At 38.9% G+C, this 27448-nt stretch overlaps 2 protein-coding genes across 2 annotated transcripts in view; one reads left to right on the plus strand and one right to left on the minus strand.

The window, feature by feature from the left end:
• LOC139947562 (CTP synthase 1-A-like) overlaps positions 1 to 26577 on the plus strand; it is a 57150-nt gene extending 30573 nt beyond the window's left edge. The window contains exons 8-15 of the mRNA XM_071945505.1: positions 2281 to 2413; positions 2975 to 3063; positions 3852 to 3946; positions 6178 to 6284; positions 12845 to 12941; positions 19340 to 19395; positions 21908 to 22004; positions 23651 to 26577. Coding sequence (XP_071801606.1) covers positions 2281 to 2413; positions 2975 to 3063; positions 3852 to 3946; positions 6178 to 6284; positions 12845 to 12941; positions 19340 to 19395; positions 21908 to 22004; positions 23651 to 23904 — 928 coding nt within the window. The 3' untranslated portion in view covers positions 23905 to 26577. The remainder of the gene's footprint in view (positions 1 to 2280; positions 2414 to 2974; positions 3064 to 3851; positions 3947 to 6177; positions 6285 to 12844; positions 12942 to 19339; positions 19396 to 21907; positions 22005 to 23650) is intronic.
• On the minus strand, positions 7776 to 12168 carry LOC139947103 (integrase/recombinase xerD homolog). Its single transcript, XM_071944944.1, has 2 exons — positions 11826 to 12168; positions 7776 to 8939 (listed from the first exon to the last, which is right to left on the minus strand). The coding sequence occupies exons 1-2, from the start codon at positions 12085 to 12087 to the stop codon at positions 7948 to 7950; spliced, it is 1254 nt and encodes a 417-aa protein (XP_071801045.1). The 5' UTR covers positions 12088 to 12168; the 3' UTR covers positions 7776 to 7947.
• Positions 26578 to 27448: the final 871 nt, after the last annotated feature.

Consider the following 27448-nt stretch of genomic DNA (forward strand, 5'->3'; position numbering starts at 1 on the left):
AAAACCATACTCATTTCTAAGCCAGGGGTATTCAGTTAAATGTGTCATCTAAAAGTCTACTCTGTGTCATCTGGATCTGCACATCGGTGTAGTTGTATTGGTTTTCTGAGATGTTTAGGATCATGCTTATTGGTATTGTAAGTAAGGTGGATGATTCATGTTTATTGACATGTATTTGAACCGTTTTGGCCGTGGACCTGCCTGATTACTACTGGGTAGATTTCACAGAGAGTCAGGATTAGTCTTATCTCGAGTTGGGACCAGTTACTCGTCCTAACTTAGGACTATCATGCAATTTGTATATCTTCTAGGACTAGTCCTAAGTTAGGACTAGTCCTAACTCTTTGTGAAATCGACCCCAGGTCCTTTTGCATTAAAAAGTCTGCAGAATTCTGCGGAGAGGCCGCAGCCTCAAACAGCTCGGAGGTTTTGACAAGACTCTTGATTAGTTTATTAAGGTATCATTTTCCCCCCTCCCCCTGAACATGAGGCCTAAAAAAACTAGACATAGAATTTTTGTTTATTACAAAAACACGGTGTTCGGTTGAACGTTACGTGATGACATAGTTCAAAAACATTGAACCATAAAGATGACTCTTTATACAATGTGTCGTTATTTTATAGTTTAACTAGTATCACACTTTTTAACAACTCCTTGTTTCTTCACAAATGCAATATGTTTGTGTGAGATTGGCATCAGGTTTTATTTTGCATCTTATGGAAGCCCTTTAAAAATCTAGCTCACCCCTGCACTGGATGCTGTACACAGATTTGATAATCAACAGCGCCCTCTATGGTGGACAAAAGAGAGCGCTATTGGGAATTCCCCAAAACCGTTCGCGCCATATGATTTTTACAAATTTTAAACGTTGTTTTATTGTTATTTACCCGATGATGTCATTATGACGTAATAAGGCACGTGGGGTCTTGATACTAAGGTTCAACTATCTGTTGAGTTTCAAGGTTCAAATCGATCTCAATCTTGAGTTATGCCGTAGATAAGCTCAAAAATTGTTTTTTGATGAAAAAAACACAAAGGCGAACTTTGACCCATGGTAACGACCCAGAAGTTAAGGTCATACGATTTTGGCATTAACTTTTCAAATGTTGCCCAAGTCTGTATCTATTCGATGCCCAAGTATGAACATCGTAGCTTTTATATTCGTTGAGATACAGCAACAAGCAAATGGTCATTTTTCAACATTAAAAACCTTGCCGTGACGTCATCAATGACGTCATTGTTCCAAAAAAGTGGTGGTTTCATCTACTCACTATTGTCTATGTACATAGTAAGTTTAAAATTTGTACAAGCTTTACTTTTATTAAAAAGCTCAAAAGTTTTTTTTTTTTTAATGAAAACAAAACACGAAGGCGAACTTTGACCCAGGGTAACGACCCGGAAGTTAAGGTCGAACGATTTTGGCGTTAACTTTTCAAATGTTGTCCAAGTCATTATCTATCCGATGCCCAAGTATGAACATCATAGCTTTTATATTCGTTGAGATACAGCAACAAGCAAATGGTCATTTTTCAACATTAAAAACCCTGTCATGACGTCATCAATGATGTCATCATTCCAAAATAGTGGCGGTTTCATCTACTCACTATTGCCTATGTACATAGTAAGTTTTAAGTTTGTACAAGCTTTACTTTTGTTTTAAAGCTCAAAAGTTGTTTTTGGATGAAAAAATGCGAAGGCGAACTTTGACCCCTGATAACGACCGGAAGTTAAGGTCATACGATTTTGGCGTTAACTTTTTAAATGTTGTCCAAGTCTTTATTTATCCGATGCCCAAGTATGAACATCATAGCATTAATATTTGTTGAGATACAGTAAAAAGCAAATGTCGTTTTTCAACTTTAAAAACCTTGTCATGACTTCATCAATGACGTCATCATTCCAAAAAAGTGGCGATTTCATCTACTCACTATTGCCTATGTACATAGTAAGTTTTAAGTTTGTACAAGCTTTACTTTTGTTTAAAATTGCTGGAGAAGGTTCGCAGGGAAAGAAGAACACGAGGAAAAAAAATTTAAAAAACATAACAATAACAATAGTTGTTCGGCTGTTAGCCGAACACCTAAAAAACATAACAATAACAATAGTTGTTCGGCTGTTAGCTGAACACCTAAAAAAAACCAAAAAAACATAACAATAACAATAGTTTTTCGGCTGTTAGCCGAACACCTAAAAATATTTTGGATTGCCCTATCCGTCCGATTGTACAATATAACACTAATTCAGTTTGATAATTATTCTGTTATTGTTTTTCCTGCAAGGTACAATACCACCAGCAAGGTTATCACTATTGCGCTTGTTGGAAAGTACACTAAGTTAGAGGATGCTTACATCTCTGTCATGAAATCATTGCTTCACGCTGGACTTGCCTGTAAATGTAAAGTCTCTATCAAGGTAAGAAGGAAACCTTGCGATATTTAGGTGCTCGGGCCAACAGCCCGGAACACCTCTTATTTTTGTTCGTTTTAATTTTTTATTATTATTGATACTTCTTCTTCTTCTTCTTAAAAATATCTTGAAAATGAGGATGCACAACTCATTGTTACTAATGTTATAAGAATTGTGGCATATGTTTCTGTGACTGTTTTGTCTACGCTGCAGTTTAAACCCTGTTAACGTTCGTAGTGCTGGCCCAACATCCGGACAAGTTTCCCGACAGTGTTTTTTTTTTCTTTTTTTTTTCTATCGAAGCTCAAATTTTCACAGGTTTGTTATTTTATTCATATGTTGAGACAGCATGTGAGAAGACTGGTCTTTGACATTTACAAATTGTGTCCACTGGCTTTGATAGCACTCACTGTTGTCACAAATTTGACATTTGTGACATATTTTGTTGTGCAAAATATATGTTTTGTGGGACAAACTTCCAGCACTTACTGGATTGCACCATTAATAACACCTAAAGCCTAAGTCTGTTATGCAACAAACCCATTTTGAGTTATTTTTGGTTCACAGTTCATTGAGGCAGATGACCTTGAGCAATCTACATTAGAGAAAGAACCAGTGAAGTTTCACGAAGCCTGGCAGCAGCTATGTAGCAGCAAGTAAGACCTACAATGTATCACTCATTCATCAAGTATGAAGTGGCAATGTACAGCTAGAAGATGTCTCAGCTTACATTATTACAGCTGTGCAATGACTGATACATGTAGTTAGCTAATCAATCACTGGGTGACTGATGGTCGACTGAAACATTTATTATATTGACAGTTTGATTTAATTGATATACAACTCTCTTGTGAAGTTGCCATCTTTCTGTATGTTAAATTTGTTACAACTTGATTCAATCCAAATTGTTCTCTACACATAAAGAAATGTGCGCGTTTCCATGTTGGTGAGACTAGTAGTTCAGAGTATGGTTTCCTTTGTTTAGTACACACTTTCTATATTCAAGACCTCTAAGAGTTGAGGATACAGTCACACTAGCGCCGGATCTTGGCATACACATTGTAAAAAGTAGCACTGTGTAAGTGTTGCAAAGGCAAGTACAGGCCTTAATGAGAATTTGTGACCAATGGGTAATTTGAGTCAATGTTTTTGCACCATTTTTATATTATGCACAAAGTCCAACAAGTTTTTCTTGATATTCCAGATACATGTATGACATATGACAATGCAAGCTACATGTACTTTATGTACATGTACATGTAGGTACTGAGACTATATTAGGCCACCATCTCAGCTTTCAGTCCAGTGTTTCTCAGCCACTGCTATTTTGTCTGTTAATCCTCATCTGCCTGTTATGTATTTTTACCCTGTAATTTGATTGCTTTAAGATTGTTAGGCTTGAACTTTGCTTGATTATATAGCATGTTTTTGATGTTTTTCACAGTGGGGTGTTGGTACCAGGTGGATTTGGTGTCCGAGGAACTGAAGGCAAAGTCGCTGCAGCAAAGTGGGCGAGAGAAAACAAGAAACCATATCTTGGTAAGAAAGACAAACTTTGAAAAGTATATTATTATTATTATTAGATGATGTGTTGTACATACATGCTGTTGTATCCAGTGGCGTAACTAGACATTTTCATTTGGTGGGGCAAGTGGGGGCAAAGATTAAATTTGGGGGGGCCAAAGAAGTGCAAGATTATTATTAAATATGTTAACTGATATATAGTTGATACACACCAATGCAGTTCTAAAACAGTCTATAGTCGGCATGTAACAAAAGATTGCGAAAACAACAAAATCTTAGAGAACATGTCATTTTGTATAAAATAAAACTTTTTGACTGTATAAAAGGATTAAATTACCAACTGTGGTCAACAAGTACCAATTTAGAGTTGTACACGGTATTCTCAACTAGGCTTTGTGGGTGTGTAAATACCCAAAACATAATAATATTAGGCCAAGTAAAAATAGAAAAATAGAAATGTTTAGCGACCCGCCCGCTTCCTTTTTACAGGACACCTCTTTTTTTTTCTTAAGTTTTTTTATGCACATTTTTTTTTTCTTTTTTTTTTGAAAAAGGGTTTTTTTAAATGATCTCAGCAAAAAAAAAAAAATCTGAATGTCTTGTCTGAATGCCTTGACCAAACTGTTTCATTAATGTTTTGTGTATTTCAGCAGCAGAAAAAAACCAGTTGATATTTGACATTCATGGCGACCATCTTGAAATAAAAAATAAAAAGCCCCTCCTTCCTTATTTTTGAGAAACCCAGACACTAAACATGTTTCTTTTTTTACTCGGCCTTATTGTAACAAGTGTAAGCCAAAAATACAGGAACGAAATTGTGGGTGTTTCATAATCACATTTTAGTTACGAAACGGATATTTAAAAATAATAGGCCTACCTCTCAGTTGCACCGCTTGCTTCAAAGGAGAAGAAATGGTCTAAGCAACCTTTTTCGCTGGCCATTTTTGTGCTGTAGTAAATTTCTCTGTAGTGCATCTGACCATGGAGGTAGAAATTTCTACCTCCATGATCTGACTTTGTGTTTACGGAGCTATTGGTCTGCGTTCAGACCACCACGTACTTAACAGAACTTTGTCACATCCTGCACTCTCTGTAACCGCAAAACCAAAACAAACATTTACCGCCAATACGATCGCGCGCGCGTTTCCACGCATTTTTCATGTTATAGTCCACATAGGGCCTACTGATAATGAATAAAAGTTTTCCGTTTTACGGCAGCATTTTATGCAGCCTTAAACGATTTATATATAAGGCCTATAAGAATATACTTATCTCTGATTTCATATGGGGGGGCAAGAGGGGGGCAAGGGTTCTGAGCGGGGGGGCGCCGGCCCCCCCTGCCCCCCCTCTGGTTACGCCACTGGTTGTATCGCATGGTGTTGGTCAGTCACGCTTGGAAAGGTTCAGTGTGGAGTTTTTATGTCTGAATCCTCAGAAATCTGAGGCATGCATACACATTGTAATTCAATAATTCATAATTCAATGGCCTTTGTGCCTTTCTATTTGGACATTTTTGGCCTTGGTTCCTGTAAAATTTGGCTTGCTCCCAAGGGCAAAGTCTCCTTGCCCTTAAAATTTGTAATTTGATTTAAACTATCAACAGCTGTAGTGCTTCTCATCATGTAATATTCATATTGCACCTGTTCTTATAAGACAGTTTCTTCATTCCTATTGGTCGAGAGCAACGATACGCGCGACGCCCACAGCATTCCCTTATTAGGAGTTGTTTACGCGAGAAATCATTTAACAATTATAATTTTTGCATTTATTTTACTTTTTGACCCAAAAGTGATGATGTTTTTGACCGAAAATGGTATTTATGAGTGGGAATCAAAGTGTGTTGAATCGGTTTTCAACTAGTGGTTTAAACCCGCCGAGGCCTGGTTCTTTATAATTTACCTCGACTTCCCAAGAACCAGGCCTCATTGGGATTAAACCACTAGTTGAAAACCTCTTCACCACACATTGATTCCCTTATTTAAAGTCATAAATGTTTGGTGTACATTTACTAATTAATGAACGTGCAGTATGAGATACTAAAAACGTCAATCCTATAAAAAAAAAACTGTTAAACTTTGTTCAACAACAGGTTAATCAGTTAGACATTCAATTCTTGTTAGTCTGGCAAAGTTGGGTACAGTCATACACAATCAAGAAAACATACATTTGTACATTGGGCTTGCCCAACAGAAATAGTCCACTTGGTTTCTTAAGTGGAGTTGAGCACGTATTGTTCTGTTTTGCAGGTGTTTGCCTTGGATTGCAGGTAGCAGTGATTGAGTTTGCTCGTAATGTATTGGGTTGGAAAGATGCTCATTCTGAGGAGTTTGATCCAAACTCCACTCATAAAGTGGTAAGTGTACTTTTCTTTGTGCATTGGTTATTGATAAGTAGTGTGGCAAGTAGGCTATATTGAAAACTACTCGTTATTTTACCTGCATTTGTTCATAGCACAAACCTGCGATGTATGCCGAATGACATGCTTGTATCATCAGAGCCAAACTTCCCCCAATAAACAATGGTTTCATGCTATCCTTTAGTTTTACTGACTGAGAGATGTGTAAACCTGCTTGATTGGACTACCCCCTCCCCCTCCCCCTCCCCTCCCCTCCCCTGCCTCCTCATGGACCTGTTATGTATGTTTTTTCACTCAGTCGGCATCCTCTGGCACTTGTTTTATGTGGCACTGCATTGGTTTTGTGTTTTTAGGTGGCACGGTTGGCTTGTGCATAAAGCGCTCGCCTCTCACAAAGGTGACCCCGGTTCGATTCCCGGCCAGGGCCATATGTGAGTTGAGTTGTGCATTGGTTCTCGGCTGTGTCACGAGGGTCACATGGGTATTCCAGACCATCCGGTTTTCCTCCCTCAGGAAAAATCAAACAATTTTGATCTTGGCTGTGCTCCGTGGTCAAAATGGGTTGATGTGGCTGGCAGCTTGCCTACTTCTCAAACACGTTGTAGCTGCAAGTAAGGATGATTAGCCCCCCCCCCCCCCCCAAATTATTAGTATTGCTATTATTATTATTATGTATAGATTCTAGGCCTGGGCGAATTATTCGAATATCCGGTTAATGGCGAATAGGTTTTCCTATCTGTAACCGCGAATGCCTTTTTTTTCTAAACCGGATATCAGCATAGGGCGCGAATACCTATTCACAAACCGGATAATTCTGTAATTACAACCGAGTAACCGGATATTCTTTAGAATCTGAATATCCGCGGACGTCGGGCGACAACTGATATGAATGTCTTGTCTGAATCCTTATGAAACTTCTATTAAGACAGCATAAAACAGCATATATTAAGTATTTAACTATGCTTACCTCCGTGAAGAGTTAAAACAATGACATTTCTGACGTAATTTGTTCAAAGATTACAAAAGTTTTCCTTCACGTAGAGTCAATCACGATCAAAGGAAAAAGCAAATCCCCATCTTTTAATTAGATCCGGTCATTTTTATGAATGAACCGAGTGACACTGTCTAAAACTAATAGCAATCCGCCCATAAGATCTCATTCACAAACGAACAGCATCCTCTAGAGGCAAAAAAAAATTTTTTTAATCTTTTTTTTTTTTTTTTTTAAATAGCGCCCTCTAGTGGCGAAAAAAACTATTCCAATATCCGGTTAATTTCGGATAGTTGGCCAGCGGTATCCGAATAACAAAATTTCACTATTCGCCCAGCACTAATAGATTCATGTTTAATCTGCATTGGTTTTAATGGTTTTTATGGGCTTTTTATGTTAATGAATATACTTTTCTTACTCCATTCTTACGTTAGAAAATTATTTTCTTTTCTAAATTTACCTCATGTAAAGTTAAAGAATAGACAAAAAAAAAAAAAAACAACACAAACGTAATGTTTTGGTGAACATTGTAATGGCGGAGCTGCTCGCCTCGCATAGTATTTATTCATGACATTCACATACTTAATTCAACTCATTTAATTTAAATTTCATCATTATTCTCGTCGGCTTAACTAGCCAATTATTCACATAATCTCATTAAATTCAATTTCAAATTCCAAGTACAGATGAGGGGAGCAAACGTGTTTGCGGATCAGTTTTTATGTATGCATTTCTGGCCTTTTCGGTTTTCCATCTTCCGTGCATGGATATTAAGTGAGATGGGAGTAGGGCCTTTGAAGCTGCGGATGCACCGCCTGACCTCAGGCTATGGAGTCCGAACTTGTGAATATCTGGAACGAATGGTCGGAGGGCTTCTAGTACAATCTCTCTGGTTCTGGTGTAGCTTAACCCATGAGTAGTAGGAACGAGACCGGTTTTGGAACGTGTCATTCTGCGAAGTACCGGTAGAGGGGAAGTGTCAGGATCGCCCATTGCTTGGAAATATCGTTCTGTGATTACAACTGGACAGGTTGGCTGAAATGTTCTTGCAATTGTTATATTATTGCCCTGGCGGTATTGATCAGTTTTTGACTTGCATAAATGTATGACGAGACTGTCACTGAGTATACTACAGTCCGTTCGTCTTACATTACTGATGTCGTTGAAACGAAGGAAACCTGCGTAACAGACAAAGCATACGAATAGGATGCGTAAATCGCCTAATGCTGCACTAGGTTGACCGTGAGCATTATAAAGTTTTGCCATGATTTCAGGTGTTACCGGTTCCTTCCGATTTGGGGTAGAGGCTGTGAGTCTCTTGTAGCCTTGTATGGTTGTTTTGACCAATGGATCGTTTGTAGGTGACGGTAATCCAGCCAAGCTATGTGCCCAGGCAACAGCAGCTGCTGCAGAATCTGCTGCCGTTTTATGACCGGATGAATAAAATGAAGACAAATATAGGGCGAAATCTGTTGGGTTGACGGGAAATGATTTGACGCCGGTCTTGGATGAAGCCCATGATTCCCATCGTTTCCAACTATTGCTGTATTTTATCGTTGTTGAGTGTGCTCTTGATGACATTAATAGTTTTGGTAGGGCTCCAAGGGCAAGTTGCTTTAGTTCCGGGTCAGTTGCTGAATGAGAGAGTGCCAACCATCTATCTGAAACAGACAAAGTAAAAAGAGAGCAGCAAAAGTTGTGCTCCGTACCATAGCCTAAAAGCTATATATATGTATATGCAATAATTGCTAATTCATGGCTAAATTAGCCGGTCTGCAAAAATTCAGAGATAAGGAAAATTATCTGTCGTTTCAGAATATATAGAAGCAAGTGCGTGTAATATGCACTTAATTTGGTGTTGCTACTGAAAAACGTGCAACAAAAGCTCGGCGTCCAACACCAGGCTGAGTTATCAGCGCTCAGTGGCCACGTAAAACCCCCAACTTGTGGAGGGACCGTGGACGCGACCAGGATGTTGGACGTAGGTCGCGCTATCCTTTCTCCGAGCATTTTTTTTTTTTTTTTTTTTTTTTTTGATAGGGCGGGTTGCTCTACCGAGAGTGATTGCTTAGCTGAAAACGCCCCGTTTTAAGGGAGAATGTGAAAGGAAACCTTACGTAATCATGGCACGCTCTAACGAGCGTGCTGCACCTGTCGTGCAATAACGAAAAGAAAATTAACTTTCTTACTCCATTCTTACGTTAGAAAATTATTTTCTTTTCTAAATTTACCTCATGTAAAGTTAAAGAATAGACAAAAAAAACAAACAACACAAACGTAATGTTTTGGTGAACATTGTAATGGCGGAGCTGCTCGCCTCGCATAGTATTTAGAGAACGCCAAAGAAAGGGTAAAGCAAAAAGGCATGCATGCAATAATATCATCTGAGGAAAAATCGAAGGTGATTCCCATACTGGTTATAAAAAACCATCCATTACGGTGATGCACACAAATCGGCATCGGCTACAATTAGCCCAATTGCAATCAACTGCATTGTTATATACAATCATATCTTTCAATCATACGCAATCGTCGCTTCGTCAACAATTTTTGACCGACTGTTTATAAGAAAATATAAGTTTTTTATGCGTGAACGGCACATTCAGGGCAGATGCCGAGAGGAGAAAGACAAAACCCCATGTTCGAAGATCTGAACGATTGTGAAAAATCGTATCTCAAAGCTAAGCATGAAAAATTGGGATTATTTCGGAAAACTGTGCTCTTACCCAATGATGAAGGGCTGAATGACGTTTGCAATACTTTCCAATCTACAATTGAATAGTCTAGGTGTATGCCGTCTGGGCAGACGAAGGGCCAAAATGCTGATGTTGTCCATTTTGGGATTACTAGAGTGCCTGTTGCTTTGACCGCAACAATGCGTTTAATGACTTGTATAATAAGGGACACGGGGGGACAGAAATAGTTGTTTTCAGATGTCCAGCTTTGGCAAAAGGCATCTACGCCGCATACCGCTTTGCACCAAAATCTAGCGTTGAACCTGGGGAGTTTTGCGTTGTGAGGTGAGGCAAAGCGATCTATTGAGTGGGGTCCCCAAAGATTGTCTATGAGATTGAATGACACAGAATCAATTGCCCAATCATCAAAATCTTTAAATTTGCTTATCTTATCAGCGAGTTTGTTCTCATTTCTAGGTAACCACTCAGGAATTAGGATGAAATCGTGTTTCTTAGACAAAGTATATATTGACAATGCAATGTTATGTAGATCGGGTTTGACACTACCACGCGTGATTATCTTTGGCACGTTTGAATTGTCAGTACACCATTTGATAGTTTTGTGGGAAACCACGTGTTGAAGTTCTAAGAGTAAGTTAAGGACCGCTGCTAGTTCGCGCCAAGTTGAGCTTTTACGTTTTTCTGATTGTGACCAGTTTCCTTGAATCTTGAGATTTGGTTGGTTTTCAACATATCCGCCGTAACCTACATCACTGGCATCTGAATAAATGGTCATAGATGGGACAAGCCTGAGTCTGATGGAAAAGCCGTTAAGAGAAACGATGTTTTGGGCCCAGAATTCGAGTTCAGCTACAGTGTCGTTGCGTAACTTTATCGATTGATTCCAGGAATCACTTGATTCGATTGATCTATATGAGTCACGAGTCATTAATCTAGCAATGGGGCCCAATGCTAGGGACATCGAGATCACTTGACCCGTGAAACATGCCAGCTGTTTAACTGGTACACAATTGTTGGCTTTGTGTGCCGTAAAAATTGCAGAGATCGTTGACAGAAGTTTGTACAGTTTCTTCTGTGGTATGCGAAACAGCAAATTCCTGGAATCAATGATGAGACCCAAGTATTGTATTTCTTCGGTGGGTTCCCATATGCATTTTGTTTTACTAGGAACAAAGCCGCTATTGTTGATGGTATTTCGCACTATATTTTTGCTACTTTGCGCTGAAGCATGGTCTGATGAAATTATAAGACCGTCGTCAATGTACATGAAAGAAATAATACCCTGAGAGCGCCAAAAATACACTAGCGGCCTTGTTAGCTTAGTAAAAAGGTGGCATGCGCTGCTTAATCCAAATGGAAGGGCAGTAAACATGTAATATCTAACATGGTTATCGCAATGATGCCAGGAAAAACCCAAGTATTTTTGATGTGGCGGAAATATTTCTACGTGGTGATATCCAGATTCAAGGTCGAAAGAAAAATACACCTGGTTACTGTCAAGTGCTGGAGCGATATGGGCGAGGTCTTCGTACTTGAACTTTGATTTCCAAATGAAATGGTTCGGATGCCGCAAATCTAAAACCAAGCGCAGCTTTTTACCTTCTGCAACGGTTAAAGGGTTACAGCAATATGGCGGCGAGTCTAATTCTACAATGCATCTTTTTGTGATCAATTCGGAAATGGCGGTCTCAACAAACTGGGCGTGGTTTAGGCTGGACTTATTGTTTTTCAAAACAATGGGTGGTGGTTCTAAATAAAACGGAATCTTATAACCTGTTTCTATAACATCTAATACAAAGGGGCTTGCTTTGAGAACATTTCTCCAGAATGAAATACAAAGTTTAAGTTTACCTTTTACGCCTGTGGGCATGTGACCGGGTAAATCGCCTTCAGCCGATTCCCAGTTTCTAATGGCCGGATGTGTCTGAGAGTCCGGTGGCTGGAGTTTGCAGTCTTCGTGGTTGTCGTAGTGCACGTAGGGAAGGGCAACTGGTCCGGACGTGTCCAGTAATGCCGCACTGGAAGCAGGTGCGACTCTCTGGTCGGTATGGGCTGCTGAAATGACTGGGGGCGAAAGGACGAAAAGAATAAGGAGCACGAGATGGGGCTCCATGGCTGAACTGGGAAGGACGAGTGGGCTTCACCTTAGATTTCTTGAGCTCGGCCTTTTTGGATGCAGCAGACTTTTCGGCCTTTTTTCGTCTCCGGAGTCATCTGCCAACTCGTCCGTGATGTATTCTTTAACGGTTGCCCAGCCTTGTGTAGATCTATCTGCAACCTTGATAAGCTTCTGGCGTTGTTTATTCAGCTCTATAACTGAACTAAGTAGACCCAATCCGGAGTTAAGGTCTCCAACTTTTATTGATGCAATGGCCGATTCTACCAGAGCATTGAGTTTTTCAGTATGTCGAAACTGGTCTTTGTTTCCGATGCTCTTAAATTCATACTCAATTTCAGCTGATGTCCGTTGTTTCTTGATTGCAGACTCCACTTTGGTGTCTATACTGCTTGACAAGGTTTGTATTGCCAAAAGTATGTCTTCATTCGAAGCCTCAGGATTCATCTTCTAATTTGTTGTGTACGGTATTATAAGATTAGAGCATAGAGAACGGACGATTGAGTGTGTAGCGAGGTAAGTTGCTCTACCGAGAGTGATTGCTTAGCTGAAAACGCCCCGTTTTAAGGGAGAATGTGAAAGGAAACCTTACGTAATCATGGCACGCTCTAACGAGCGTGCTGCACCTGTCGTGCAATAACGAAAAGAAAATTAACTTTTCTCAAGAGAGTCATAACAGAATACTCTTCCCTTAATACTCAGTATATTGAATATGACTAATTTGAGTTGATGTTTTGTGTAATCTTCTACTCAGATCATTGAAATGCCGGAACATAACACTGGTCAGATGGGAGGAACTATGCGCCTGGGCAAAAGAACAACCTTATTCAAGGCAGACAGCTCAGTCCTTAGTAAGTACATTGTACAGATTGTCATGACTAATTGTACACAAACTGTATTGTTTAGAGATATTCTTTCAGTTATGTTAAAGGGTCTTGGTACCTTTTGTAGATCAATTGTTTGGCCATGACCTGAATCCCTTCTTACTGTTAATAGACCTTATGCATTGACGTCATCCAACTGCCATCTTAGAGTTAAAACGGTGACGAAATAATCGAAACGCACAGAATTGTATGCGCGGCGCACAGGATTGGCAAATGAACACCCACCTTTTGACCTCTTGGTGAGGGCGCCCTACTTAAATGATGTGTGCATAAGGTCTATGAAGATGTACATGTATGTAATATAATTTAGTTTCAGCTTCATTGGTCGTTAAGTTTTTGAGCAAAAGTGAATATCACAGAAGGGTCATTCCGTGTCAAATCACCCAATGGGTTAAACCCTACCCTCTTCAAATTTGTTCAAATTTGGTTTATGGGGTAATCGTTGCTCAACAAGCTAATATTTCAAATTTCAGCTCCATCCGATAAACGGTTTTCGCGCTACGGCATGCTCTTTCTGGTTGATTTCGGTCAAAATGCGCCTGACCTCTGACATTCAAATGACCTTAAATCGGGGGGGGGGGGGGGGGGGGTGATGCCCCTCTTTCCTTACGGCAAATATTTTTTCAGGCTCTGAAGGAAAGAGTCACTGGCATCCCCGGCTTAAATAATTCTCGTCCCCTGAGATAAAAATTATTTTTGTAATTTTTTTACTTGTTTCTCCAAAACAACGGCACCTCCGCAGATAAGATTTTAAGAGAAGCTTTCTACTATTGACAATAATTATTTTCAAACTGTGTAAGTTTTGTTTGGTGAAAAAAGTACCCAAACCCTTTAAGAAAAAGATCAACATATACTTTAGGTACACACAACAAATTTTCATTTCACAAAGTTCTACATCACAACATCAACATCATTTGGTTAATGTTTGAAAGTGTTTTGTCCAAAAATGAATGTTCCTATTTTTCATTAAAAAATCAATTGAGAATTGTTTATCACGTGACAGCAAATAAATGTACTATTGCATGCTACATCATTCACTGTGCATTTTTCGGTCCATCTGATTTTGTTCTAATGCACAGTGAGTACCAAATCATTAAGTGCTCATGTTTGATGTATGATACAGCAGTGCAGCTAATGCAAGGCACATACAGAATGCACTTAGTCACTGTTCAATGCTAACAATCAAAACCAAAAGAAATGGGTGTCATGTCACAATTAAAAATTGTACATTTTGTTTGTTTTGAAAGTTTTATTCTCCAATCAAAATTGGCGAACAAGATGCAGGACCCTAAAATGACCCACAAATTCAAATGTCAACAGACAAGGTGCACCACCGCATAAGGCGCAAGTTTAGCCGCACACAGAAGTACACTAGGCGCCACCCGGTGTCGGCACATTGACACAAAGACGTAATTTTGTTGCCTGTTGGAACATACATAAACTGATACCGACCTTCATCCAATCAGCCAACGCTGTCTATTGTTAATAATATAAAGTCCGGCCCAATCAGCGGGCAGAAACGATCTGGTCCACTGAAATTAATTTTATTTGCAACACGAATCCAGGCCCTCCCTGGCCATCCAGCGTCCCACACAAGGATCCTTGCTGATACAGATAATAAATTATTGCAACGACGGACAGACGTAGCGTGTGTGTAGTAATGTATCCGCCGGCCGGGAGGTCCCTGCATGCACATTATGCACATGTACACGTGCGAGTTCGTTAAGCTAGCAATCTGTTAATTGCGCTGCTCAATCTCGAGATTGCACAACAGATGTTGGGGGCACCGTATTGGGTGATGTTCGCTGACTGGTTGCGCTACGCCCTCGCATTCGCACCGCCTGGACATGCCCTAAAATTCCCACGTGACAGTGCGGATCCCAAGCATGCCCAGACACGTCGAGTCTTGTCTCAACTCGTTTATTGCTGGTTCGTGTAATTTTTACAAATAGAGGGCGTTTAATCTCACGCTGTTATATTGTTCCAAAACGCCCTCTAGCGTTCAATGTTTATTGTATTTATCTGCTTTTGTGTTGCATGAAATTTACAGACTTCGGAACGATTGCATTTTTGGGCTTATTTTCTGTGTCATTTGAAGAGATTTTCGAGTCGAACTTGGACATCGTTGAATTTACAGGAAATTAACAGGCAAGGGCAAACATATTTTTAACAATCGTTCCTACCGGAAGTTTTGAAGCAATAAAATATTCAACAAAATAAAATGTGTTTTCGTCCCTACAGACCCTCTAATTTTTTAGCCAGTGTAATAGGAAACACACATATTGTTTAGTTTGGCTTTACCAAAAAAATACAAATCATATCCTTCTATTATAATAAGATAATGCTACAAAATGAATGGAGTCACAACAATTGTTGTTGTTGCAATATTTTCAACATGAGGAACAGGTGTGAACCACCTTCAGTCACAATGAAGTGCTTACATTTGAATTCTGCAGTCTATAGACGATGTGACCTATGTTTACATTAAAACCGCCCTCTGTTGACAAATACTATATATGTTTCGCCGGGTAAAGAGATTCTTAGTCATGGTAAGATTGCATACACTTTCTGGCTGGCTGCCAAAACACAAAGGTTTTGTATGGCGATATGCGCGCGAATCATGTTATGGTTTTCGTGTGATGTCAGAGGTCACATCGTCTATAAGAGACTAGTGCTACACGTATGTCCAACAACTTGGGGCAAGCTTTTGTGTAGCAACCTCCAGTTGAGCAAACTCTGGTACCATTTTGCCATACACATTAATTATTAATTGTGTATGGGTATTCACCGTCTCTTAGTAACTATGCAAAAGCTTGCCCCTAGTCATGTTAAGCTTGGGCGGTTCCAGAAATTTGGGACTCTCTTCCGGTTCTGAAAAAAAAAACTTGGTTCTGAGATGTACCCGGTTCCAATTCAATATAACACACTCGCCGCCTGTCCCGAGGTCCCACACACACAATTGGAGCCGATCTATTTTAATCGAAAATACCAAAATACCTACCCCAATTCAATCAGACATCACGCCACCATGCGGCCTATTCTCCCTGCATAAACAAGTCTTTGGTACATAGCCCTGCATGAATATGAATATTCATCAACAGCCAACCCACATACACGTAGTGCATGCAGTTCGCTGACTGTGTATGTGTACTGCACAATAGTACTGTGTGTCGTGGATGGGCAAGCTTTTATGAATATGGATACACCGGCAGCCAATTACAACATGCTGTCTGTTTGGACTAAGCTTGGGCGATATCATGATATTATCGAATTTCGCGATATTAATTTGGAAACGATTTCGATATCGGTTCGATTTGGTTATCGAAATATCGATATATCGCGATATATCGCGATATATTGTGATATATCGCGATATATTGTGATATATCGCGATATCGATTACGTATCGCAATATCACGATGTATTTCCTAGCTGAGACATCTTGCACCCCATAGGTTTGGAGTAAACCAGAAGAATAGGTCATTATAACACCTCTCTTATGCTATGACTGTCTCTTCTACAACTTTCACTGGGAGTTTGAAGACTGATGATGTCAAATTCAATTTATCGCGATTATATCGAACATCGCGATATATTATCGGCGATATATCGTGAATAAAATAATTAGCTTAGTTTGGACTTTGGACTCTGTATATCTCATGCATGCTGCATGTACTGAATGCAGATGTAGATGCCTATGCATACAGTGTGTAGGAGGAGGGGACTGTGGTATTTTGCACTAGTAGTACTGGTGCACTGTAAATGCAGCCACGTGTTTGATGTCTGCTCAATGTGTGTGCGGGTAGGGTGTTAATACACTGTCGAGTCACCGTATGTATCGCTTGTGTGTACTTTGTTGTACATGCAGCCACATGTGATATTTGATACTCTGAAGCCTTTGCTGTGTATCTGCGGTCAATGCTTTCAACATTAAGCCTCAATTTTTAAAGCTGGTTCAGTCCTAGGACACCCTCCCAGGACCGGCTCCACAGAGACATTTATAATTGGGACCCGGTCTTTTAAAATTGGAACCGTCAAAAGCGGGTACTCGGTTCCACAGAAGAGTGGACCCGCGAGTCCGGTTCTCAATTTGGAACCGGGTAGAACTGGGTAACTGAAGGAACCGCCCAGGCTTATAATCATGTGACATAGCAACCGTCTGGATAGTCTGAGGAATTCAAATTGAAGTGGTACATTGTAACTTGTGATCAAGTACATCAGTATACCAGACAATCATCAAATCTAACACCCAAATGACTTATTAGCTTGTTTTAGGTTTGCAATTAGGCATAAAATCAAAATGGTGTTTAATTTTTATTTTTATGGAATTTATACTTTGAAGGCCCATTCATAAATACCTAAGACAGTTTATCCATTCTGATTGGTCGAGAGGGCATCACAAGGGGTTGTTTGAACGGATGATATAACACCAGTAAAAAGTGTTATAACATGGGCGTGACACGCGCGCTTGAACCTGTGCTTATAAGACATTTTCTTCATTTCTATTGGTCGAGAGCAACGGCTGAAACAGTTGTGCAACATTACGCGCGACGCGCACAGCATCTCCTTATAAGGAGTTGTTTACCCGAGGGCCTTACCATTTCATAGCTGGAGAGGTGTTGTGTTGAAAGAAATCATAATTTTTGCATTTGTATTACCTTTAGACCAAAAAGTGTTGATGTTTTTTGACCGAAAAGGTATTTATGAATGGGAATCAAAGTGTGTTGAATCGGTTTTCAACTAGTGGTTTAAACCCGCCGAGACCTGGTTCTTGATAATTTACCTCGACTTCTTCTCAGTAAAATTATCAAGTCCAGGCCTCGGTGCAGGTGTAAACCACTAGTTGAAAAGCTCTTCACCACACATTAATTCCCTTAATAAACGAAAATAAACCCTTTATTCAAAGCTGAAATATTATTTTTGAGTGCTGTCAGAAATCACGATGAACGATGAAGTGTCTGATATAAAAACCCACTGTATGCAAAGTGCATAAAGTCGGTCACACCACGAACTGACCTAACTCGTTCACTGTTTTAAAAAACGTGTTCAGAGAAAATCACGATTGAAGTTGCACTACTTTTGAAACTGCTGTTTCGGAGTCTGCTTACCAACTTTATTGTATTATTTTATGACGAAAACAAAGCTGAATACTTTATTCATACAGAACTATCAATGTGTTTTAATCCCTAAAACTATTTTAATAAGTAATTAATTCCTAAACAGATAGGTCACTTTGTGAAATTGAAAATTTTATTTTTGCCTGCAGCGCGCTGTGTACAAACCAATGCGTAATAGAGACCTATCGAGATAGGTCACTTTGTGAAATTACTACGCTCCCCAGTTAGGTCACTTCGTGGTGCGAAAATTTGCATGCGCGCCATAATCGCGCGCGCTGTAGCGCATAGTTTAACCATTGGTAAAGCGACGTATCTACATGTAGATAGGTCACTTTGTGAAAAGACAAAATGACAAGTCCAGCGCTGCGTTGTTTATACTAATTAGTGTAATTACCAAACTATTACATATTAGGCACTGAAACTTGCTGATAATGTTAACAGCATTGACTTTGTCAATAATTTGTTTTAAAACAAATTTGTGAAAATGTGTGATTTTGTGTCAGTTAGGTCAGTTCGTGGTGCGACCGACGAAATGTCAGTCTGCATGCAGTGATTGGTCGCTGATAGACTCCAACACAATACGCACAATCACGAACTGAGAAAGAATTGCCACGCAGTGTGCCGCACGGCTGTAGAATGGTGCAATTTACAGCCTTGAAGCATATACAAACATGTATTACTTTCGCCGATTGAGGGCGTGCGCGATTTAATAATTGTTCTGTGTGTTGTTACCGATCGTTTGTATCTCGATGATTTTATTGCAAACGAAGATCTTCAAACGCCGGAACCGCTATTCACTAATTCATGAAAACGGTTTTATTGGAAAAAGTATTATTTTGGGACCAACATTTGGGGAAAAGATCGTCCAAAAATGTTGATTTTTTTTTTTCTCCTCTGACAAAGGCCCCCCATTGAGAGAAAAAAGAACAAAAAAAACATAAAAAACGAATAACGACTGACCGACCCTCCCAATTTTTTAGCCAAAAGGGCAATAAAAGGTTTTTTAAAATTTTGTTATGCCTAACAGTCAGTTTTCAACAGTCATGACAGTTGTTGCTGAGCAAAAGCTTAAATTATACACATTGTACAGTTCATGACTGAACTCAAAATATAAATATTTTTGTGCATAAAACATTATCACTATTGTTAATTTCTGGTGTTTTTTTTTGCCTTCTCTATTTTTATAAGTTTTAATTTGAAATGTTGCAGTCTGAGTTGTAAGTTTCCTGTACCTTGTTTTATATTTAGAATCCCTATACGGAGGCAAGGAGAGTATTGAGGAGCGCCATCGCCACCGCTATGAGGTAAAATTAGTTATACAGAACCACCCCAACTCATTTAGAGATAGTCATTACATGGTGTTACCGCAAACTCTTCTATATACATATTTTGTATCGCACTTGAAAGCATGCCAATGAAAACACATTTTTGGCTCAATCTTAAGATTGAATTCTTAGCCAGTGGCATTGTAAAGTTTTGATATTGATTTATCTTTTATACTCGGTATAATGTAACAACAACAATGTTTCTCTGTAGTGCGACTGTATTGTATGTACATGTACAACGCTTTACAACATGCAAAAGGGGAGAGGTTTCCAGCACATCACCCTGTCCCAAGATCCTCAGCATCTGGCACTGAACTTTGTAAAACAGATAAATCCTCGCAAAAAATGAAAACAAAACTACTTATTGGAGAAGAAATGAGTTTTTAGGCGACTCTTGAATGCGGCGACCGACGTTGCTTGCCGAACTTGTAAGGGAAGGCAGTTCCATAACTTGGGGGCATCTGCAACAGGCACTGCAATAAAGAACAAAGGCGATGCTGGGGTGCATATGGGGAGATAAGTTCAGAGATGTAGTCGGGAGCGAGACAATATTGAGCCTTGAACGTGAGTAACATGAGCTTAAACACGCTACGATCTTTGATGGGTAGCCAATGCAGACGATGAAGAATTGGGGTGATGTGCTCGTTTCTTCGAGACCGGTCCACTAGGCGGGCAGCTGTGTTTTGAATGCCCTGAAGTTTATTCAACTCGGAATCTGGTAGCCCATAAAGAAGACTTTTGCAGGAGTCCAATCGGGATGTGACAAAAGCATGTACTAATTAGGGATGAAAGTTGGCTGGGGGAAAAAAACTGAAAAAAATATTTCCAGCGCTCCTTATTTCATCTGGCCGAAGATAATATATTTTATGGAAAAAGAATACCAGCGCTCCGTATTTCATCTGGCCGAAGAAAATTTGTTTTATTGAAAACAGATTTCCAGCGCTCTGTTTCTTCTGGCCAGAGAAAGTAATAATATTGTGCCCGTCAACTTGCAGTCAACTCAACCACAGCGATCAATTAATATAAAGTGCAGTGCATGCTAAACATGCCAGTCTACCCGAAAATCGTTTTTCGTGCGTGACCTCTGTGTGAATATTTAATGAGTCAAAAGGGCTTCTGAAATTCGGTCATTTGGCCCAATCTGAAAAGTCTCAACCAAAATAATTGACCAATATATTGAAACGTAGAGCTTATCTGTCGTTATGTATGAAAAAAATTGGTGCAACTCAAATTTAAATAAGAGAAAATTGTAGGCAAAAATTGGCTTCAAAAAGAAAGAAAACAAGTCAAATAAATACAGCAAATTTTCCCATTATGAATGTCAGCAACAGTCCCCAATTAAAATACATGGATAGATTATTTCATATTCTTCTCTGAAACGTTAAAAGCTAGTCCAGTCAGGACAGCGATTTTCCACCGCTAGTCCAAAACCCCTGTTAAGAAAAAAATCAACCATTAAACAGCATGGTTTTCCTGCCAATCGGCTGACGATGACATCATCCATTGATATGACAGCTTGCTGTTTTTCATGGGTATGGTGCCCGGACCGCCAAGCCAGTGTTAGTCAATAATAAAAGACCATGTCTACAATGAGTTGAATCTGGGGGGTAAGCTCATGGCAGTTGAGTCAGGTCTATGTTGATGCTAACAGTATGTCATTCTGTACTCTGAGAAGTGCTGTCTCTGTGCTATGATTAGCACGATATGCAGACTGCATCTTAGTTTTGAGGTTATTTTCATTGAGATAGCATCGTAATTGTGCAACAACAATGCGTTCAAGAATCTTTGTGATGTACTTCAGATTGGAGATGGGATGGTAGTGCAACAGAGTTTCATGATCAAGATTAGGGTTTTTGGGTATCGGTGTCACACGAGAGAAGGTCATTTTCTGCATCTGAAAGGGGTACATGATGAGAGGTTAATGACGGTTTAGCTTCAGGGGTGTATAACATCATATTTGTAATAAATTAAAGCTTTGAGAACCTGCTGTAAATTATAAGTTTAAAAATTATGTTGTTTATTGAGTGACATTTCTTGCAGACAACTTTTTCAACTTTACTGGGGTTTTTTCATACCGAAACAAAATGTGAGGGTAATAAATCACAACACTCATTTGGTCATATGACCAATAGTGCCAATGCTACAAGTATATCAAGTGAATGCCTAAAAAAATAGATTCCTTTCTGTAACAAATTGTCCATGCACAAAAGCATGGCAAAAACAATGCTGCCAGCGAGCTATTCATTACAGTGGTAACATACATTGTTCCCAAAACAAGGTGGATTTCCTCAGACTTTTTACATAAATCAATGATCTGGATTATTCATATTAAAAACCTGAGGTGTATGCAGCCACAAAAGGGTAGCTGATAATCATGTTCACACTTTACAAGAAATGTAAATGGTTACTTGCTAGTGTCAGTTAAAAGAGTAGAATAATAAATATAAAAAAACAATAAATATTCTGTCAACCAATTTTTTTTGTCCTACAGGTAAACCCAAGATATATAGAAGAATTTGAGTCTCAAGGAATGAAGTTTGTTGGTCGAAGTGTGGATGGTGAAAGAATGGAAATTCTGGAACTTGAAGGTAAGTTAAGATTGGGCAGTTATTCAGTATTACTTGAGTCACGGTATACATGTATGCTGCCCTGATATTCCACGATATAAAAAACTTCTTACAATAACTACTGTATTAAAAACCTCAAACAAATTGCAATACATCAAGTTACCGATGCCACTTTTATGTCACTGTAAACCTGTTTTAAATAGTGCATGGAGGTAGAATTGGTGAGAAAAGTGCTCTGAAAAATTCTGCAGCAAAAGCTCCCTCCCATGATGACAGCTCCGAATATTTTATATTACTATTTAGCACCACCCGAACAAATATATTGACAAAATAGGGACCCCGCCAACATAGGGCTAGATAGCTCAGTTGGTAGAGCTCTGGCACGTTTATCAGGAGGTTGTTGGTTCAAAATCAACTCTAGTAAATTCTTGGTCAACCCTAAAAATCATATTACTATTCTCCTAGACTTTGTACACAACTGTGCAGAAGATCATATTTAACATTCCCCCAGAGCAAATCAACTACCGCTTTGAGTCTGATGACTGCAACCTTTGTAAGCACAAATGTTTTGGGTGTCTAAAAAGACAGATAAGACGCGTCTTATCCACAGGAAAATACTATAATGAAACAGTCTACATCAACACAAAGGATTAGATGTCAACTTGCATAAAATCAAAACATATTTTTGGGACCCATGCGCCAGTATTATCTTATTCTGTAGGGTACTTTAAATTTTCAAAAATCTTCACGATATATTGTCATTATTGCGAATTTTACCTGACAGTGTATCTCAAGCCAAAATTGTTGATATCGTCCAGGCTTAAACATAGCAATCATTTTTAGGTGTTTTTCGCGAACTGCGAAACAGTGAGAGCCTATGTAATATCAAGTTGAGTCAGTTCGTCTGCGTTCAGTGAAAAAGTTTTTGTTGTAATTTTCAACTATGTTTTCCAGTAATATTGAAGTTTTTGGAATAAAATAAAGGTTACAGTTTTGTACCTTTTTTTCAAACTTACATAAGCATTGACCTCAGGATAAAGAATCAAACTAAAACTCAATGTCACTGGTTACAGTTAAATGAGCGTAAACAATAATAACCTTAAATAGTCATGATGTTCTGATTTGAAACTGAAATAAAATAGTATTGCTTTTAACTTTAGATGCATGTGAAATGATAAAACTCAAAGAGTGCATCACTGGTTCCAGTTGATTGAGCTAAAACAATAACAAACCTTACATGGCTATAGCTCCTTATTGCAATGATGTACTGACTTAAAAATAAGGTAAACTCGTATGAAAAGATAAAACTGAAAGAGTGCTACTGGTTCCAGTTGAATGAACTAAAACAATGAAAAGTTTAAATGGTCATAACTCCTTATTACAATGATGTTCTGTCTTGAAACTTGATCAAATATTGCTTCTACATGGATATTATTTGAAAAGATAAAGCTCAAAGTGTGTGCATGGTGTTGGGCACCAGATCATGTCTGTGTGTACATTGATGGGCACCAGATCATGTAGTGCATGTTGATCAGAAATCATGCCATCTTGACCTGCAGACTGTCTATTTCACAGACTAATGTACCATTATTCCTCGGGTATGTTGCTACTCTGTTGTTTCAAAAGGGTTTGTAGACCATCTAATCAACTGTTGTTTTTAATTTCAGGTCATCCTTACTTTGTTGCTGTTCAGTATCATCCAGAGTATATTTCTAGACCTATGAAGCCTTCAGCACCCTACCTTGGCCTTGTCTTAGCATCCATTAACCGTCTTAATACATACATTGCCCGTGGTTGCCGTCTGTCCCCTCGTAACTCGTTCAGTGATACAGAATCATCAGACACTGAGGAGGAGATGGCTGCGTTAATGAGCCAGTCATTATCATTTACTAGTCCAGAATCAAGTCCTCAGCAGTTGTAAGAGTTTGTTAACTTTTTTTCTTGTGGCCTTGGAAGAGAGAAAGCTTCAGGTATCAGGAGAGTTACAATGTATGAGTAACATTAGTAATCACATTTATCTGATTGAATACAACAAAATACTAAAACTATGTTTTTCTGTATCAAGTCCAGTCTTGGATATGATGACACATAGTGTGGAGACTCATGTACACAATCAGTTGTGAATATGTGTATCTGAAACGCTCGTACGTACGTTACGTGTACGAAGATGATAAATAGTCTGTTGGGGTGTTAAAAAAACAAATATTGACTGCTTTAACTCGTGCTATGGTTTAAACTATGACTCCCGAGCGTTCTATTTTCCTGCGCCTCGGGAAAATAGAACGCTGCGGGAATCACCTCGGGAGTCGGGAGTTTTAACCATAGCACTGGAAGCAGTCAATTTTTGTATACTAGTGCCTTTTGTTCAGTGCCTGAGAGCATGTCAACATGATTATTAAGGAAATCAATGTGTGGTGAGGAGGTTTTCAACTAGTGGTTTAATCCCAACGAGGCCTGGTTCTTGATAATTTTACCGAGACAAAGTCAAGGTAAATTATCAAGAACCAGGCCTCGGCGGGTTTAAACCACTAGTTGAAAACCGATTCAACACACTTTGATTCCCAATCATAAATAACTTTCGGTCAAAAACATCAACACTTTTTGGTCAAAAAGTAAAATAAATGCAAAAATTATAATGGTTCAATGATTTCTTTCAACACAACACCCCTCCAGCTATGCAATGGTAAAGCCCTCCGCCACCCTCAGGTAAACAACTCCTTATAAGGGAATGCTGTGGGCGTCGCGCGTATCGCGTGGCACAACTGTTTCAGCCATTGCTCTTGACCAACAGGAATGAAGAAACTGTCTTATAAGAACAGGAGCAAGCTCGTGTGTCACGCCCATGTTTCAACACTTTTTACTGGTCATAAACAAAGGTTTATAGACACCCACGTGACGCGCTCTCCACCAATAGGAATAGCGAAACTGTCTTAGGTATTTATGAATATTGTTTTATTACTAGCAACACAGGAAAAGGCCCATGCATTAAGCTAAAGATTTTACATGTTTTGTGTGTCATCAATAGACCGATCCTTCAAGCTCTGCCCCATTGCGTATTGGCCAATCACAACGCAACGAAGGTCCGACAAATAAGGTCTGACATGCGTGGGCGTTTCTTGGCGCGCGCGGTAGAGTTGCGCAGAAAGGCATTGGAGAGCAGATTTTGCTCACTAAAATATCCCATCTATGCTCCATTTAGATGAAGAATTACACAAGTCTTGTATGGATATGCACAACATTGTGTGAATTATAATAAGAGGAACACTGAAGTTTGTATATTTCTGTTATTAATGTTACTTATTCAAAGTGGATTACATCAGATGTTCAGTTTCTGATGGTCAACTGTCTTTTCAGTAAACATTAGTGCTGGACTTTTATTTCTTTTTTTCTTGTTTGCATTTTTTGTTTCTACTTTGACTGCAAAGATGGTGTTAGTTTAGCTGTATACTAGTACTATACCCAATTACACTGTTCAAAGCTTATTGGTTTGAGAAACCTTGATATTTTTGTCTATCATCTTCATTTGATAAGAATGTCCCCATTATTTTGAGGGTACAACCTGTAAGTGATGGATATAACTATGCCCTAAAGAAACCATGTACATATACTTCCACTCTGGCTCATAAAAACTGTCCCGACTAATGTTACTATTTTGTGTACATGTAATTCACAAGTTCCTGTTTAGAGGGATAATTATATATTATTTTGAAAGCCATTTTGAGATATGGTGGACACAATACTATGACACTAAATGTACTATGTATTAGGTTTGCCTAAATGTGTCTGTATTCACCCAAACCAAACAGTGCACTCCAGCTAATGGGATGGATGGAAAATATACATTACTGATGTAAAAACTTGTATTTGTTATACCTCTATAACTAGCTTGTAGTTTGTTATGCTAACCATAGCCTAAAATATTATCTTTTAATGGTTTGCATTATCAAATTTCTTTTTGTGCTGATGAGTGCCATCTGTCCCATCTGATGTCTCACAAAGATAATAAATGGACCATTTCTAATTCAGAAATTTTACATTTTTTAAATGTGTTGTTTTGGGGTTTTGTTTTTGTTATTTACCTCTGTGTGCGGCCGTTTATAGATTGTGTCATCTGTGCTGTACAACCGCGGTAAAAATTGGCTGCTTGCTTTGACCCTAATACATGTACAGTCGTTTGACCAGTTCTGGATCACTTTTTGAATTCACATTGTTTTTTGTTGCAATCTCTTTGATATCTTAAACAAAAAAGTTTATCAGTTTACCTAAACATGACATAAAACTCACCAAGTATTCACTGACAAAAAAATATTAGTTCTTTTGAAGAGGCTTTAAGAAAAGTATCGTCACCGGTTTGACCAGTTCAGGATCAGTTGAATCTATTCTGAATCAGTAGAGTGCCCTTTATTGCAAACCCATACTCCCATTCATAAAACTGTCTCTCAAGGACACAAAACTTCAGAGGTGTGTTGGCATGGACTTGGACTTCCTTTCTTTAGTGAATGTCATGCAAGTGTCTTCAATAGCAGCGCAAAAACCCAACGACAAAACCACAAAACAACAGCAAAGGCAAATGAAAAAGTGAAGCGAACCTAATAAGCATTATTGACCCCTCCAAGTTTAATTTTCTCACAAAACAAAAAATCTACAAGAATTTGTTGAAGTAATGTTTCTCAAAATCAACTAAATAAACTTTCTACTGCAGTAGTATGATTTTACCTTACTTAGTAAGTTAGTGCGTCACCATTTGACGCAATGAGATGTTGAGTGATCCCGAACTGGTCAAGGGTAAGTTGCCCCCCCAAAGAAGATTTTGGTAACTTCGTATCCTCAAAACAACAAGATGACTGCACAGTATTTACGGGAATTTGTTTTTACACATTCTTATCATTTTACATAAATATTTTTTGCCCCGGCACTCAAATTCTAAAGGTAGGAAGTTTTAACAGTGTTTTTCAACCAAAATTTTTAAACAAAAAAATGATCAATTTCGCAGACAACCTTCAGGAAAACAGCCAAAACTTATTTGCTGGTGATGTTTGGCACCTTGTTTTGGGTTTGTTGGTTTAATGGGTGTTAATCTTCACATTTATCAACAGAAAGTGGTAACGGTGAGAAATTATATAACTATTTGGTTATTGCAAAGTTGAAGTGATCCCGAACCGGTCAATGATCCCGAACTGGTCAAATGACTGTACAACTATAAATTGTTGTCTGTACTGTGGCTTCAATCTAAGAACTAAGGATGTGTAGCCTGCAGCATGTACGTGAACGAATGCACATGCAGCCTTAGCAATTCCATATGGGTTAGATTGCAAACTTTTAATTCACAGTTGACTGCTCTTTTGCAGTGCATAAGGTCCATGTGTAATGGGTTTATTAGTCTTGGTTCCAAGACCATTGGTGTTCCGCACACAATCAACGTTCTGATTATGCACGGCAAAAACTGTACACGCTTGTAATGAACG

The sequence above is a fragment of the Asterias amurensis genome, chromosome 14 (assembly GCF_032118995.1).
Source record: "Asterias amurensis chromosome 14, ASM3211899v1".
NCBI lineage: Eukaryota > Metazoa > Echinodermata > Asteroidea > Forcipulatida > Asteriidae > Asterias > Asterias amurensis.

Excerpts from the sequence above, each read along its gene's own strand:
- LOC139947103 (XM_071944944.1), bottom strand. The coding sequence starts at position 12,087 with ATGGAGCCCCATCTCGTGCTCCTTATTCTTTTCGTCCTTTCGCCCCCA. Across the intron at positions 8,940-11,825 it reads CATGCCCACAGGCGTAAAAG|ATAGATGGTTGGCACTCTCT; the intron begins GTAAACTTAAAC and ends TGTCTGTTTCAG.